Here is a 14,396-nt window from a genome sequence, read left to right as displayed (position 1 = left end):
AAGTGCATCATGGCTTCTCCCAGTTCCTGGCTTGGAAGAGGGATGTGAACCACCCATTCCTTCCATCATACTCTAGATCTGAATCCCAACTAAAGATTATTTAAGGCCCTGCAGTTCTGCAGCAAGCTACATCCACAGTCTTGAAGACAGAACACAGACAGGAAAGAGCGCGCCTGTCGGACTGTTGTGTGTGCTCCACTGCCACTACTCTACAGGAGCTCTGACATAGCCGACTATTACCTTGAGGGTAGGGCAGCTTTGTGGGGGACGTGACGACGGCCCTGTTGTGACGCTCCAAAAGACACCCCTGTACACTGAAGACACACCAGGTTTGAATATTTTTTTATCTGGTTTTCCTCATTTACACCTAGGTGTGTCTTATGGTCAGGTGCATCTTATGGAGCAAAAATACACTAATTAAAAACAGGCGGGTAGTTCCACAAGTGTGCTGGGGAGTCAGTCGTATACACCACAGAAGATCCAGGAAACCTGTAGCTGTAGTTATGTATTGCCACTTCAGAAATCCCATGGCTTCCAATACAAAGCTATTTCCCATGTATGTTATGTAGAAACTCCATGGGGAGTGGCAGGTGTTGAGAAGACACAAGAAGCCCTGTACAGCTACCGTAGCCTGAGTGAACGGCTACTGTCCATTACTATTGAATGCTTCTGTGTTCGGTATCCAGTCCATTTAGGATCAGGTCTGGAAAAATACTGCAGGTCGGGACAGTTTACAAACACAATGCATATATCCACACAAACTATACGCAAAAGCATGATATCTATCTATCTACTGCAATGCCCATTATAAATAAATATATACTGCAATGCCCAGATTGTTTTGGTTACTGCAGTTGCAAATCTCTTACAGAACAGGCATACAGATGGTTGAACATGACAATGCTGCAGCAGAGTATGCTACATACAGGCATTTTTATTACACAAAATCAGTTGTATATGACTGTTTCGGAAGAAAATCTCAGGCGTGTAGTTGTCTAGTTGTCTTCCGATTACTCCCCTTCAGCAATTCAGCAATCCAGTGCAACTGCTACAATCTGTCTTCTGCAGTTCGCAGTGCGAAGAGGCTTGTCATCATCTTCCATAAAATAGTGTAGCATCTATATCTTGATCGACTGTAAACTGTCACCTAAATCAATCTATCTTTTTTATTGGGGGGAGGTTAGTAAGAAAGTGTGTACATAGCATTAATTTTCTCCATCTTGCTGCTCCAGTTTACTGAGTAACATCTCCAGTTTCTTGAGGTTTACTCTGTGCATCATGAGAAACTGTCCATTGAGGTGGAACACAGGAATGTCGTATTTGTATCGGTCATACCACGCTTTGTTTTCTGGGAGAGTGATATCCACTTGTTCTAAAACAAACTAAAACAAATGGAAAATGAATACAGAGTAAAAATCTCACACATGCACAGTGAATATATGCAGGGCACCTGTTTAGGTGTCCTCTTCCCTCCTAAAAGGCAAAATCTGGTTATATGGTTATATGGCCACTGCACTCCTGTGCCTCCATCTTGTAGGTCAGTAGATGCCCTTGTAGACTCATTTACCCATACTGCAGTTCAGCTTACCGCAAACAAGAGACAACTGCTTGTGGCAACTGACAGAGTTTCCCAGTGATCATCCAATCATGAAAGAGGACCTCCAGTCTATATTATACATTCAACGCGTCCTCTTCGAATAGCAAGATATAATTACCTGCTATGTCTTATGATGTCATATAGGTGCTCCCGGCTTAAGAAAAGCAGATTTTAAGACACTTTTGTTTTACTGATCTGTGATTAAAGGGGTACTCATACATCACTAATCTGTAGTGAGGGCTAATCAATGCTCTCTGCATATTACTCCACGTACTCAGGAAACACAAGAGAAAGGATAGCACAGAACAATCATTAGACCTAATCTATAAATCATGCAAGTGAAATGTTCACATAAGAATGCACAAGTATTACATCTAGTGAGAGACATCAAGGCTGGATTTATACTTTTTCCACCCCTAGACCATCTTTCTTGCTGCTCCTTATCCATTTGCAACAACACCCCCCTCAGTTCATTTCATGTTCAGCCCCCTCTTCTGTGTAACATCCATGTACAGTATTCCTTCTCATTCATGGACATCTGCTTTCAGCACTATCGCTCCTCTTCTATAAGGGAATCCCTTTTATACTTGCAGACTTCTCTTCCATATCCAGCTTCCCCTTTTCCATGCCCAAGGCCAGAACCTTTGTGGCCTTTCCAGAGCATGTACACAGTATATAGATTGTTGGAATGAAAACGCACGCATGGCACCAGCGCACTCACTGCCTGAGACGGACGTAGATCATGGACACAGGTTTCGCAGCTTTTGTTAGATAGGATAGGAAGACAGGGGTCTTAACATCTCTTTAAGGGAACTAAACCATGGATACATTATAACTGCATTTGTAATGATCCGCTCTGCTGTCTGCACAGACAGACAGCTTTTTGACCATTTTGTAAGTCTGAGTGCTGCAGGTCTCTGGAAAAGAGACCTGTCTTCACTTTGCAAGTTTCAGAGTTGCTCTGCTGGTGAGGAATTTTGCATACACTTGTCATGCAAATTGCTTAGCTCCTTTCCTTGATGGCTTGCAGTATAAATACCTTTTGCTCCCAGAATTCCTTGCTGGTCATAGAGGTTTGTTCCTGCAAACTCACCTGGAGTGTCAGCCATTGCTATCTTAGTGTAGTTAATTCTTGGGGAGTGCTCCTTGCACTTCTATTTAGTGCAGTCAGGTTTGTGTTTAATTTGTACTGCCTATTCTGTCTTGTCTGTCGCGATTGTCTTGTCGCCAATGGCGGTCGACAAGAAATCGTACTGTCTTTGGGGTGCAAGCCAGAGCAGCGGTTGCTACTAGTTGCTCCTTCTGTCTGTCTTGTCTGGATCGCATCCGCCCTAGTGGTAGCGGCGGTAGTTCCTTCTGTACTCTGTCTGGGAGTGTAGGCCAGAGCTGCGGTTGCTAGTGGTTACTCCTTCTGTCTGTCTTGCCTGGTACGAACGCTTGCTGTAGGCTCGGTAAAGGAACCGTTTAGAAAGCGTTCGCATTCTCTTTTCATTTTTGTGTTACTTTAGTTAGTTAGGGTGGCACGCTTGTCACTGAGCGCCTAACGCGCGGTGATCGTGTCTTAAACGCTTTTGCTGTTGTGAATGAGTGCGGTGTTCGCGTTTAGCTAGCGTTTGTTATTTTCCTTGATGTTCTGATCATTGGTATTTGCTGTGTCTTTCTTGCTACCTTTGTGCTCTGTCTTACTTAGTCTTGTGTCACTATTGGCAATCGCCATTCTTGCAATTGCGTTCCCGCTTTGTTTCCGCTGTTGTGTGTTCACCGACGCCGGGTGGCGACTAGATTGGTGGACACACATACATTCTGTCTCTGTGCTCTCTTTTTTTGGGGGGCTATTTTGCCCTGCATTGCTTCAACTCATACAATTCCCATCTGGCATCTGTGGCAGTGCAGAGGCTGTGTTCGTCTTCACTCCACAGCTCCATCTGCCGGTGGGAATTTCCCTCTACTTGTGCATAGCACCATAGCTGGGTTCTGTCAAATTATACGCTTGTGGAGGATTTCTGCAGTGTCAGCGCGCCTTCTGTGCGCTGACCACGGAGATAATTCCACATTCGTTACAGCATTATTAATTGGGAGCAATATATATGGATCATATCTGAACTATTTCTAAGTACATTTACTTATACAGAGTGACACAGGGGACCTGGGTTCAAATTTCAGTTCTTCCTGTTCAGTAAGCTGCATCTATTCAGCAAGGAGTCCTTGGGCTAGACTCCCTAACACTGCTACTGCCTATAGAGCACGCCCTAGTGGCTGCAGCGCAAGCGCCTTGATGTGCTCATGAGTAATCACGAGTGCTTGCTCGTGATTCAAATGAGCCTTAAAGGGACACTTAAGTCAAACAAAAAAAAATGAGTTTTACTCACCTGGGGCTTCCAATAGCCCCCTGCAACTGTCCAGTGCCCTCGCCGTCTCCCTCCGATGCTCCTGGCCCCGCCGGCAGCCACTTCCTGTTTCGGTGACAGGAGCTGACAGGCTGGGGACGCGAGTGATTCTTCGCGTTCCTGGCCACAATAGCGCCATCTATGCTACTATAGCATATATCATATACCATATAGCAGCATAGAGGGTGCTAATGTGTCTGGGAACACGAATAATCACTCGCGTCCCCAGCCTGTCAGCTCCTGTCACCGAAACAGGAAGTGGCTGCCGGCGGGGCCAGGAGGATCGGAGGGAGACGGCGAAGGCACTGGACAGCTGCAGGGGGCTATTGGAAGCCCCAGGTGAGTAAAACTCATTTTTATTGTTTGACTTAAGTGTCCCTTTAATTGCCGCAGCTGAATTACAAGGGGTTATTTACCCATAATTCTGCCGTCCGCCCTGCGTTACAAACAGTTTGCACGCATCCGATTGGTTGCGTTGCAAGCCTCACCACGGCACACTTCCTCCTTCAAGCCGTAAGTGCGCCGTGGTGAGGCTTGCAATGCGACCAACAGGATGCGTGCAAGCTGTTTGGAACGCAGGGTGGGCGGCAGAATTATGGGTAAATAACCCCTTGTAATCCAGTCGCTCAGCTGCAGCAATTAAGGTTCATTTGAATCATGAGTAAGCACTCGTGATTATTCGTGAGCACATCCCTGATCGCAATATAAATGTTATCTGTCTCGTCGTACCTACTAACTTGCAGTGGAGTACAGGGGGCTGTTTGAAGCATTGGCTGTTATATGGTGGTTATGGATGGTGCTGCCACGGAAACTGATTTGAGTCTATGAGTATCTATAGCAGCATCTCCCCTAAGAATCAATGCTTCTCAATAGGGCTGTGCAGGTCAGAGGCTTCAAACGCTGCTCGTCTCAAACGCTTTTTTTCTTCTAGTTTTGGGAAGAATGAGCGTTAGATATTTCATGTTTTCTATGGATGAACATATACTATTGAATTTGCTAGCACAGGCTTCAAGCTGTAGCTCTGCTGTTCTGTTACATTTTCAAGTTGCTGCTTTTATTATTTTCCCGCTTCCTACTTGTGCTAAATGCTGCTTGCTTTTCAAGCTCAAAGCTTGCGTCTGCTTTTCAACACTCTCACTAATGTAACTGCTGACCAAAAAAGAGGATCCAGAAAATCTAATGACCACATGAAAATGTAAAGCTGCCAAATATTCACCTAAGAAAGAAAAAGACTAAAGAATCTGATTTAAAAGGGATGAAAAAGATGTGGAATGCAATTTTTAATTTGTATGCCAAATGTGTGCTGCACAAGGTGATAAAGTGCTTTTAGAGTGCTGCACTACATTAACCAGTTCACCACTAAGAGGTTTTTCCCCTTATGGACCAGAGCAATTTTCACCTTTCAGCGCTTCTCCCATTCATTCGCCGATAACTTTATCACCACTTATCACAGCAAAATGATCTACATCTCGGGTTTTTTTTCCGCCACAAATAAGGCTTTCTTTGGATGGTACATTTTGCTAAGAATTAGTTTATTCTAAATGCATTTTAACAGGAATAATTAGAAAAAAAAATGGAAACATTCATTATTTCCATTTATCATTTTCAGTTTTCAGCTATTATTGTTTTAGAATAAAATGTGCTACTATGGATAAAACCCACACATTTAATTTGTCCATTTGTTTACGGCTATTACAACGTTTAACCTCTTGAGGACCGCAGTGCTAAACCCCCCTAGTGACCAGGCCATTTTTAGTAAAATATGCCACTGCAGCTTTAAGGCCAACACAGCACACAAGTGATCCCCCCCCCCCTTTTCTCCCCACCAACAGAGCTCTCTGTTGGTGGGGTCTGATCGCTCCCCCCATGTTTATTTTATTTTTTTTGTACAAATATCATTTTTTTAAATAAAAAAGGCGTGTTTCTTTAAATATCTTTCCTCCCTCCCTCCCGACAGCCGGCCAATCATGGCGATCGGCTGTCATAGGCTTCTGCCTATAAGAGCCGATCGCTCTCTTGTCCCCCAAGGGGACAGCCGTGTCACACGGCTGTCCCCAGTACAGCGCTGCTGCAGATTGCAGCGCTGTACAATGTAATTAGACGGCGGTTTTGCCGTCTAACAGTCTCCCGAGTGGCGATGGCTGCTCGGAGACTGAAGGAGGGGCGGAGCTCCGCCCCCAAACAGGAGATGCACGTGCAGCCTGTGCGCGATCTCCTGCACTGCGAGCCCCAAGGACTTTACACCGATCTGCGTTAGGCTTTCCTGGGGCTGCTGCCGTGGCCATGCCCATCGGCGTGACACGGTCGTCAAGCAGTTAAAATATGTCCATAGTACAATGTATGACGATAATATTTTATTTGGAAACTAAGGTATATTTTTTCAGTTTTGCATTTGTCACTAATTACAAGCTCTTATTTGCAAAAACAACAGTACTGTAATATACCCTCATGACCTACATATTAAAAAAGTTGAGTCCCTATATTAACTATTTATGCATTTCTTTTTTTTTATTATTTTAGTAATTATAAGGGAGCTAAGGGGTTAATAAATGGGTGATTTTATCTATTTTTATATAATTCTATATATGTAGGTGTAACTTTACTATTTGCCCACTAGATGTCCCCCACTAAATATCCCTGTGTACTGTGAACAGTACAGGAAAAGCTTTGTGTGTTGTTTTACTTTCATTTCTCACTGATGCTGGTGATCATTGATCACAAGCACTTTGATGACCCCATTCACCGATCAGTCTTTTAACAGGCGGTGACAAGCACACGTGCGGGGGTTCGCACAGCGGCGATCGCAGCGAGGTACGTAGATATACTACGATATACTGCTATATAGTCTTGTTCACATTTTTATTTTAAACTATTATACTACAACTGTTTTTAGATTGTGGAACAAATTACCTGGGTTTCCATTAATTGTTATGGGAAAATTTGCTTTGCTATAAGAATGCTTTGGATTACAAGCATGTTTCCGGAACGAATTATACTCACAAACCAAGGTTTCACTGTACTTTATATTTCACAATTTTCATGATGGCGGTCTTTTCATTTCTGCTAGAAGAGCTTCGCCTTGTTTTAACGTCAGAGTCTATCAATTTCCACTACGCAGGAACCTACACTTAGCATTGACCACAAGCCTCTCCCACTCAAGGGGTTGATTTTCAGTCAGCACTTGGTTACCAGAGGATGATATTCCCCCATTTTTAGCTATTTTTGAACAAGCTTTCTTCTTGCTAGGTGTTTGTGAGCTGAGCTGATATGGTAGCATTTTATATATTTAACGGCTGAAGCAAATCGATAGGCAATGCAACACAGAAAAATGGTAGAATCACTCTGCTTATAGATAGAACCACATATTACAAAACAATCATACAAAACAGTCATAGAGAACAGCACATTATCATGTGATTGCTTTATCAGCTTGTGATGCCCTTGGCATGATCACATGATCCTGTATTACTTTTGCCTCCTGTTTTAGCCTGGATAGGAAAAAAATAATAGTATTATTAAAAAAAAGAAAGGCTCTCAGAGATTTTCAGAATTTCAACACATGGAAGTCAGGTTTATTCCTTGCAACGGAGTGTGTGCATGTGTAGGTGTTTGAATCCGGGTTACCTTATTTGGAAACCCAGATAACCTGAATTCAAACGTGTGTCTGTGTGTGAGTGTGTGTGTCTGTCTGTGCCTCTGTCTGTGCGTCTGTCTGTGCGTCTGTGTGTGTATACAGGTATTGGGAATGAAGACGAATGGTATGTCGCGTTGAATATAAAAAGTATGATAGAGTTTGTAAAGTTATTGCGTTTTGTTTTGTTTTATCTTTCCCTCTTCCCTTCAACTTTTTTTTGTATGGTATTAAACTATATATTTTGCTTACCCAGATCACCTGAATTCAAACGTGTGTGTGTGTGTGTGTGTGTGTGTGTGTGTGTGTGTGTGTGTGTGTGTGTGTGTGTGTGTGTGTGTGTGTGTGTAAGGTCGTTCTGACCTTTGTTCTTGGTTGCTACCAGCTATCTCATCTAATCTGTCTTGCCTGGATCGCACTCGCCTTGCGCTAGTGCTGTGGATCCGTCTCTCTCACTTATTCCGGTTTTCATGTATCTGTCTTGTCTGCTACGAACGCTTGCTGGAGGCTCGGTGAGGTAACCGTTAAGCAAGCGCTCGCGTCCTCTGTTTCATGTTTGTCTGTCGGTGGTTAGTTAGGCGTGCTTGTCTCTGTTGTGCTTAACACACGGAGACCGCGCATAAACGCGTGCACTGTTGCGAATGAGTGCGGTGTTCGCATTTAGCTAGCGTTTGTTATTTTCCTTATCTTCTCATTGTATGATTTGCTGTGCCTTTGCTACTCTCGTGCTCTGCCTTGCTGTAGCCTTGTGTCACCTCTGGCAATCGCCTCTCCCGCGATTGCGTTCCTACTTCATATCTGCTGTTGTGTATGCATCGTCGCGGTTTGGCGACTAGTTTGGTGCACACACATACAATCTGTCCCTTTGCTCAATCTCTTCGCAATCGCTTCTCTTGCGATTGCGTTCTCACTTGGTTTCCTCCGTTGTGTGTCCGCCGTCACAGGGTGGCGGCTAGATTGGTGGACATACATACATTCCTCATCTGTGCTTATCCAGTCTTGTGTCGCTGTTTGCAATCGCCATCTCTGGCGATTGCCTTTTCACCTGTTCTTCATGGTTGTGTGTTCATCATCGCTGGGTGGCGACTAGATTGGTGGACACACATACCCTCTGTCACTTTGATCTCTCTCTTTCAGGGCTATCTTGCCCTGTGTTTCTTCCCTTCGTACAATTCCTGTCTGGCGTCTATGGTAGGGCAGAGGAGCTGTTCCTCTGCACTCCACAGCTCCACCTGCCGACAGGAATTTCCCTCTACAGGTGCATTGCACCTTTTGCTGGTTTCCCTCAAATTATACGCTTGTGGAGGATTTCTGCAGTGTCAGCGCACGTCTTGTGCGCTGATCACGGAGAGAATTCCACAATCGTTACAGTGTGTCTGTATATGTATGTGTGAATGTGTGTGTATATGTAGGTGTGAATGTGAATGTGAGTGTATACAGGTATTGGAAATGAAGACGAATAGTATGTTGCGTTGAATGTAAAAAGAATGAAAGAGTTTGTAAAGTTCCTGCGTTTTGTTTTGTTTTATCTTTCCCTCTTCCCTTCAACTTTTTTTTGTATGGCATTAAACTATTTATTTTACTTACTCTCTTTCAGTTGGCTGCATGCAATAGTTTTTTTTTTTTATAAAAAAAAACGTCCGTTCGCCAGCCTGGCGATCTTAATAGAACGCCAGGCTGGTTAAGCTGGTTGTGAGTTGACAATCAGAAACGTATAAATCAGTCTTGTGGTCATGTGTAACTTCTACTTCGTCATAATTTCTCCTGCAGCAGAAATCATGCCGGAAGAATTATTCAACTCACTAACTTCAAGGGACTCGCTTTTTCATAACTAATGTATTACAAATAGATTTGTCAAATAACATTTTAGCTTAATTTGGCAGCACTTGTTGTCTCAGAGTGAAGTATCATTGTTGACAAATGAGGACTTACTGATAAACTGTGCCACAGAGACAGAAAATAAGAGTTCTTTATAGATGTATTCATATTTCCAAACACTATTATATCTGCCTCAGGCTGAATTCACATGGACATTTTAAAGGCTGTTAAACCACTGGCATTTTATGGCCACTATAACATGTACCGCGTTATCACTCTGCTGTTGTCAACAATATAGAGAAACTTTATAGCCACTCTCTCTGAACTGACTTTAACCTCTTGACGACCAGCTAACGCCGATCGGCGTAAACTGGTCGTCTGCGGGTTACCATGGGATCGAGCGGCCTTTCCATGTCAGTTCACAGAGGGTGTCTCCGTGAACAGCCGGGGAGCCGCCGATTGCGGCTCGCCGGCAAAATGTAAACACGCGGGGAAGAAATCCCCGCTGTTTACATCATACGGCGCTGCTGCGCAGCAGCGCCGTAAGGCAGATCGGCGATCCCCAGCCTCTGATTGGCCGGGGATTGCCGGCATCTGATAGGCGGAAGCCTATCCTTCAATGCGCAGGACGGAACTCTGTCCTGCGCATTACGGAGAGAGGGAGGGAGGTAAGGAGGCAGAGGGCGGAAATGGCTGCGGAGGGGGGCTTTGAGGAGCCCCCCCCCCCCCGCAAAACGCAGATGGCCGGCGGCGATCAGACCCCCCCCGGCAGGACATCCCCCTAGTGGGGAAAAAAGGGGGGAAGTCTGATCGCCCTGGCATAATACTGATCTGTGCTGCGGGCTGGAGAGCCCACGCAGCACAGATAAGCCAATACAGCCCTGGTCGGCAAGTGGTTAATGCAGAAATTGGCAAAGTACAGTCAGTACACACAGTGGATGAGAGCAGTATACTGTCCCCATATGGTGGATACTATGCCTATAATTGCCTCCCTTTAACTGTGTATATGGGCAAAGGCCAGACTCCAGAGGGTTCCCATTGCTACACAAGGTCTGTGTTGAGGCCACACAGAGGCGCTTGGCTTCCTGACCTAAACAAAAGAGTTTGCTCCAGTTACTGCCTGAGGAAGCAGGATTGACCCTGCGAAATGCGTTGCACTGTGGAGTAATTCAATACATTTATATGCAGAATGTGTGTTTACTTTGAGGCAGTAAGTCCACAACTGCCTCCTCTTTCAAAAGGCTTTTAACAAATCTTATCCTGTATTGGTGCCGCAGTTTAAACTACCAGTATAAAGCTGGCCACTAACGATCCAATCTTTTTCATTCAATCTTACTATTTCTATGTAATATAAGGTAACTGCCTAAATTATCCATTTCATATATTCACTCAATTTACTCTTATACTACATAGATTTGGTAAAATTGGATGAAAAAGATTGTATCATTAGTGGCCACCTTTAGGCAACTTGCATTGTTTAAAATGAAATAAAATGTCAGACTCCATATTCTTTTCACTTCAAGTTTCCTTTAACCACTTGAGGACCCACCCTTTACCCCCCCTTAACGACCAGCGCTGTTGTTGCTGATCTGTGCTGGGTGGGCTCTCCAGCCCCCAGCACAGATCAGCGTGCAGGCAGAGCGACCAGATCGCCCCCCTTTTTTCCCCACTAGGGGGATGATGTGCTGGGGGGGTCTGATCGCTCCTGCCTGCGGGTGTTGCGGGGGGGGCACCTCAAAGCCCCCCTCCGCGGCGAAATCCTCCCCCTCCCTCTCCTACCTGGCCCCCCCTGGAGATCCGGGCTGCACAGGACGCTATCCGTCCTGTGCAGCCAGTGACGGGACGTCCCCTGTCACATGGCGGCGATCCCCGGCCGCTGATTGGCCGGGGATCGCCGATCTGCCTTACGGCGCTGCTGCGCAGCAGCGCCGTACAAATGTAAACAAAGCGGATTATTTCCGCTTGTGTTTACATTTAGCCTGCGAGCCGCCATCGGCGGCCCGCAGGCTATTCACGGAGCCCCCCGCCGTGAATTGACAGGAAGCAGCCGCTCGCACGAGCGGCTGCTTCCTGATTAATCAGCCTGCAGCTGGCGACGCAATACTGTGTCGCTGGTCCTGCAGCTGCCACTTTGCCGACGCGCGTTATGAGTGCGCGGTCGGCAAGTGGTTAAATGTGATGCTTATACAATTACGTTATGTGTAGAGAATTCATTTTCCCAGCCACTGTCGAGTCTTGCATCATATTATCCATTACATCTTACTGCAGACCAAACTAGAAACTATTAGGCAGCCTTACTCAAAAGTCATACTATCTGTATGCAAAGTGATATGTGAAAGCTTTGTGTGTACTCTGCTGTGTACCACTGTGTATTGCAAGAACATAACTGTCTGTAAATAAGAGCCTCAGCCTTGTTAAATATTTAATTTCTCTTTCAAAGAATGAAAAAGGGAGAGGAGCACATCATTATAGGTCAAACTATTCCGACCCACACACTGAAATCACACAAGCCATCCCACAGCCAGCGCTAATTGTACCTGAAACACTATGAATCATGGGTTAGCCGCTAGTTCCTTCATTTTTTTTATTAGTGCATTACCTAAAAAATGATTCATATTCATAATAAACCAATGGAAATTGTGCCTGTTATGATTAGAGGTCTGGAATACACAATATAACAAAGCAAGAATGTCAATTGGATTAACTATAAACACTTGTAGAAGGAAGGCCACTCTCCAGAATTGTTTTACATTTTCAAAATATTTTAGAAAACACATATTTGAACTTCTTATCAACAGTATTTAAAGTGAACCTTAAAGCGGTATCGTCACCATAAAAATCAAATTTCAACAGCAACTGGTCTGAGTGTATTAAGTGATAAAGATGCTAATCCTGTATTCAAAACTTTGAAAACTGTTTCTGCTGTTATGGTTTGGAGTTATCACATACTTAAGGAGCACTGGCTCTTTAGTAGTCGGTGCCAAAGAATTGCATGCTGGGGGTTCTTTTTATCTATAATCTATTCCTCCTCTTCCCTTTATTTCCCTGCCAGCTTCTTATCTGAAACCTAATCCCCTACTCACTTGTGTTTACAAGCAAGGCTGAGGTGACTCAGCGATTGGAGGAGACAAGAAAAAATGTAAAGGGTAGAAATGACATCACGAGTTAGCCTTAACTGTGGGCAAAAGACATGGCCCCCACCAGGATCAGAATTCTCGTAATTTACTATATAACATTCACTGAAATCAAAACGTGGACAGTATAATACATGTGTTATGTAAGTAGATCAAGTATTTATCTTATATATGTGTTTTTTTTCCCTGGCATAGTATGGCTGGTCCTACTGCTTTAAGTCAGAAAAAAAATGAGTTTTGCTCCCCTGGGGCTTCTACCAACCCCCTGCAGCAGTCCTGTGCCCTCGCAGCCATTCACTAATCCTCTGGTCCCCCGCTGCCAGCTAGTTTCGTTTTTGCCAACAGGCCCGTCACGACTGGCCACGCGTAGCTTTTTCCGCATTCCCGACTGAAATTAGCGCTATTGCGGGCCGCGACACGTACAACAATACGCGTTGCTGCATATCTATGCGTTCGTAATGCGGCAACAAGTATTTTTGTGGCCCGCAATTGTGCTAATTACAGTAGGGAATGCAGAAAAAGCTACACGTGGCCAGTCCTGACGTGCCTGTCGGCAAAAACGAAACTAGCTGGCAGCGGGGGACCAGAGGATTAGTGAGTGGCTGCGAGGGCACAGGACTGCTGCAGGGGGCTGGTAGAAGCCCCAGGTGAGTAAAACTCATTTTGTTTTTCTGGCTTAAGTGTCTCTTTAACGTTAAAGGTAATAGAAAGTAACAAATATCTTTCACAATTTACTTTTGTAATCAAAAGTGTAATTTGAACAAACACAAATAAAAAATTCACATGTGATAAAATAAGGACACCTTTTAAAGTGGAACTAAACTCAGAGCGTTCTCTCTGCTCTAAAGTATTAAAGGATACCTGAGGTGACGTGACATGATGAGATACAGTGCTGTGTTCATTTTTTTTCTTTCTATGCCTGAAAGAGTTAAACATCAGGTGTGTAAGTGGCTGACTCAGTCCTGACTCAGACAGGAAGTGACTACAGTGTGACCCTCACTGATAAGAAATTCCCTTTTTCACCTCTTTTTTGCTCTCAGAAGCCATTTTCTGCTAGGAAAGTGTTTTATAGTTGAATTTCTTATCAGTGAGGGTCACACTGTAGTCACTTCCTGTCAGGACTGAGTCAGCCACTTACATAACTGATATTTAACTCTTTTAGGCAGAGAAAGAAAAAAAAAGGAACACAGCATAGTTATTTGTGTGCTAGGCACTGTACATACCGATGTCTATCTCATCATGTCACATGTCACTTCGGGTATCCTTTAGCCACAGCATGATAACTTTCATGGGGAAAAAATATTTATCACAATTTATGGGAGTCCTAAAAAAAACACAAAAGCTTTAACTTGGAACACTGAAAGGGTTAAAGCCCCATGTTTTGTAATTCCAGCGGTGTAACGATAAATCATGGGGCCACCCAGCAAAACTTTAATGGGGGTCCTTAAAGGACAACTGAAGCGAGAGGGGCATGGAGGCTGCCATATTTGTTTCCTTATAAGCAATACCAGTTCCCTTGCTGTCCTGTGATCCTCTGCCTGTAATACTTTTAGTCCTAGACCCTGAACAAGCATGCAGCAGATCAGGTGTTTCTGACATTATTGTCAGATATAACTGGATTAGCTGCATTCTTGTTTCAGGTGTGTGCTTTAGATACTACTGCAGCCAAATAGATCAGCAGGGCCGCCAGGCAACTGGTATTGTTTAAGGGCTCATTTCCACTATAGCGAATCGGATTCGCATACTCAATGTTAGTGGATGGGGCTGTTTCCACGTGTGCGGCGGCTTTTTTCAGTGCGGGAAAAATCTGCACAACAGGGTCGTCAGAT

The 14,396-nt window shown here is 44.4% G+C and overlaps 1 protein-coding gene across 3 annotated transcripts in view; it reads right to left on the bottom strand.

The window, feature by feature from the left end:
- Positions 1-890: 890 nt before the first annotated feature.
- C1H5orf63 (chromosome 1 C5orf63 homolog) overlaps positions 891-14,396 on the bottom strand; it is a 132,267-nt gene continuing 118,761 nt past the window's right edge. For 2 of the 3 annotated variants that reach the window (XM_068271651.1, XM_068271653.1), the window contains exon 4: positions 915-1,382. In XM_068271651.1, coding sequence (XP_068127752.1) covers positions 1,206-1,382 — 177 coding nt within the window. In that variant the 3' untranslated portion in view covers positions 915-1,205. Of the gene's footprint in view, positions 1,383-14,396 lie in introns of all 3 variants that reach the window. The other variant, XM_068271652.1, reaches the window with a different exon arrangement.

This window comes from Hyperolius riggenbachi, chromosome 1 (genome assembly GCF_040937935.1).
Source record: "Hyperolius riggenbachi isolate aHypRig1 chromosome 1, aHypRig1.pri, whole genome shotgun sequence".
Lineage (NCBI taxonomy): Eukaryota > Metazoa > Chordata > Amphibia > Anura > Hyperoliidae > Hyperolius > Hyperolius riggenbachi.
The sequence above is the reverse complement of the archived record's forward strand: the minus strand, read 5'-3'. Positions and strand labels throughout refer to the sequence as shown.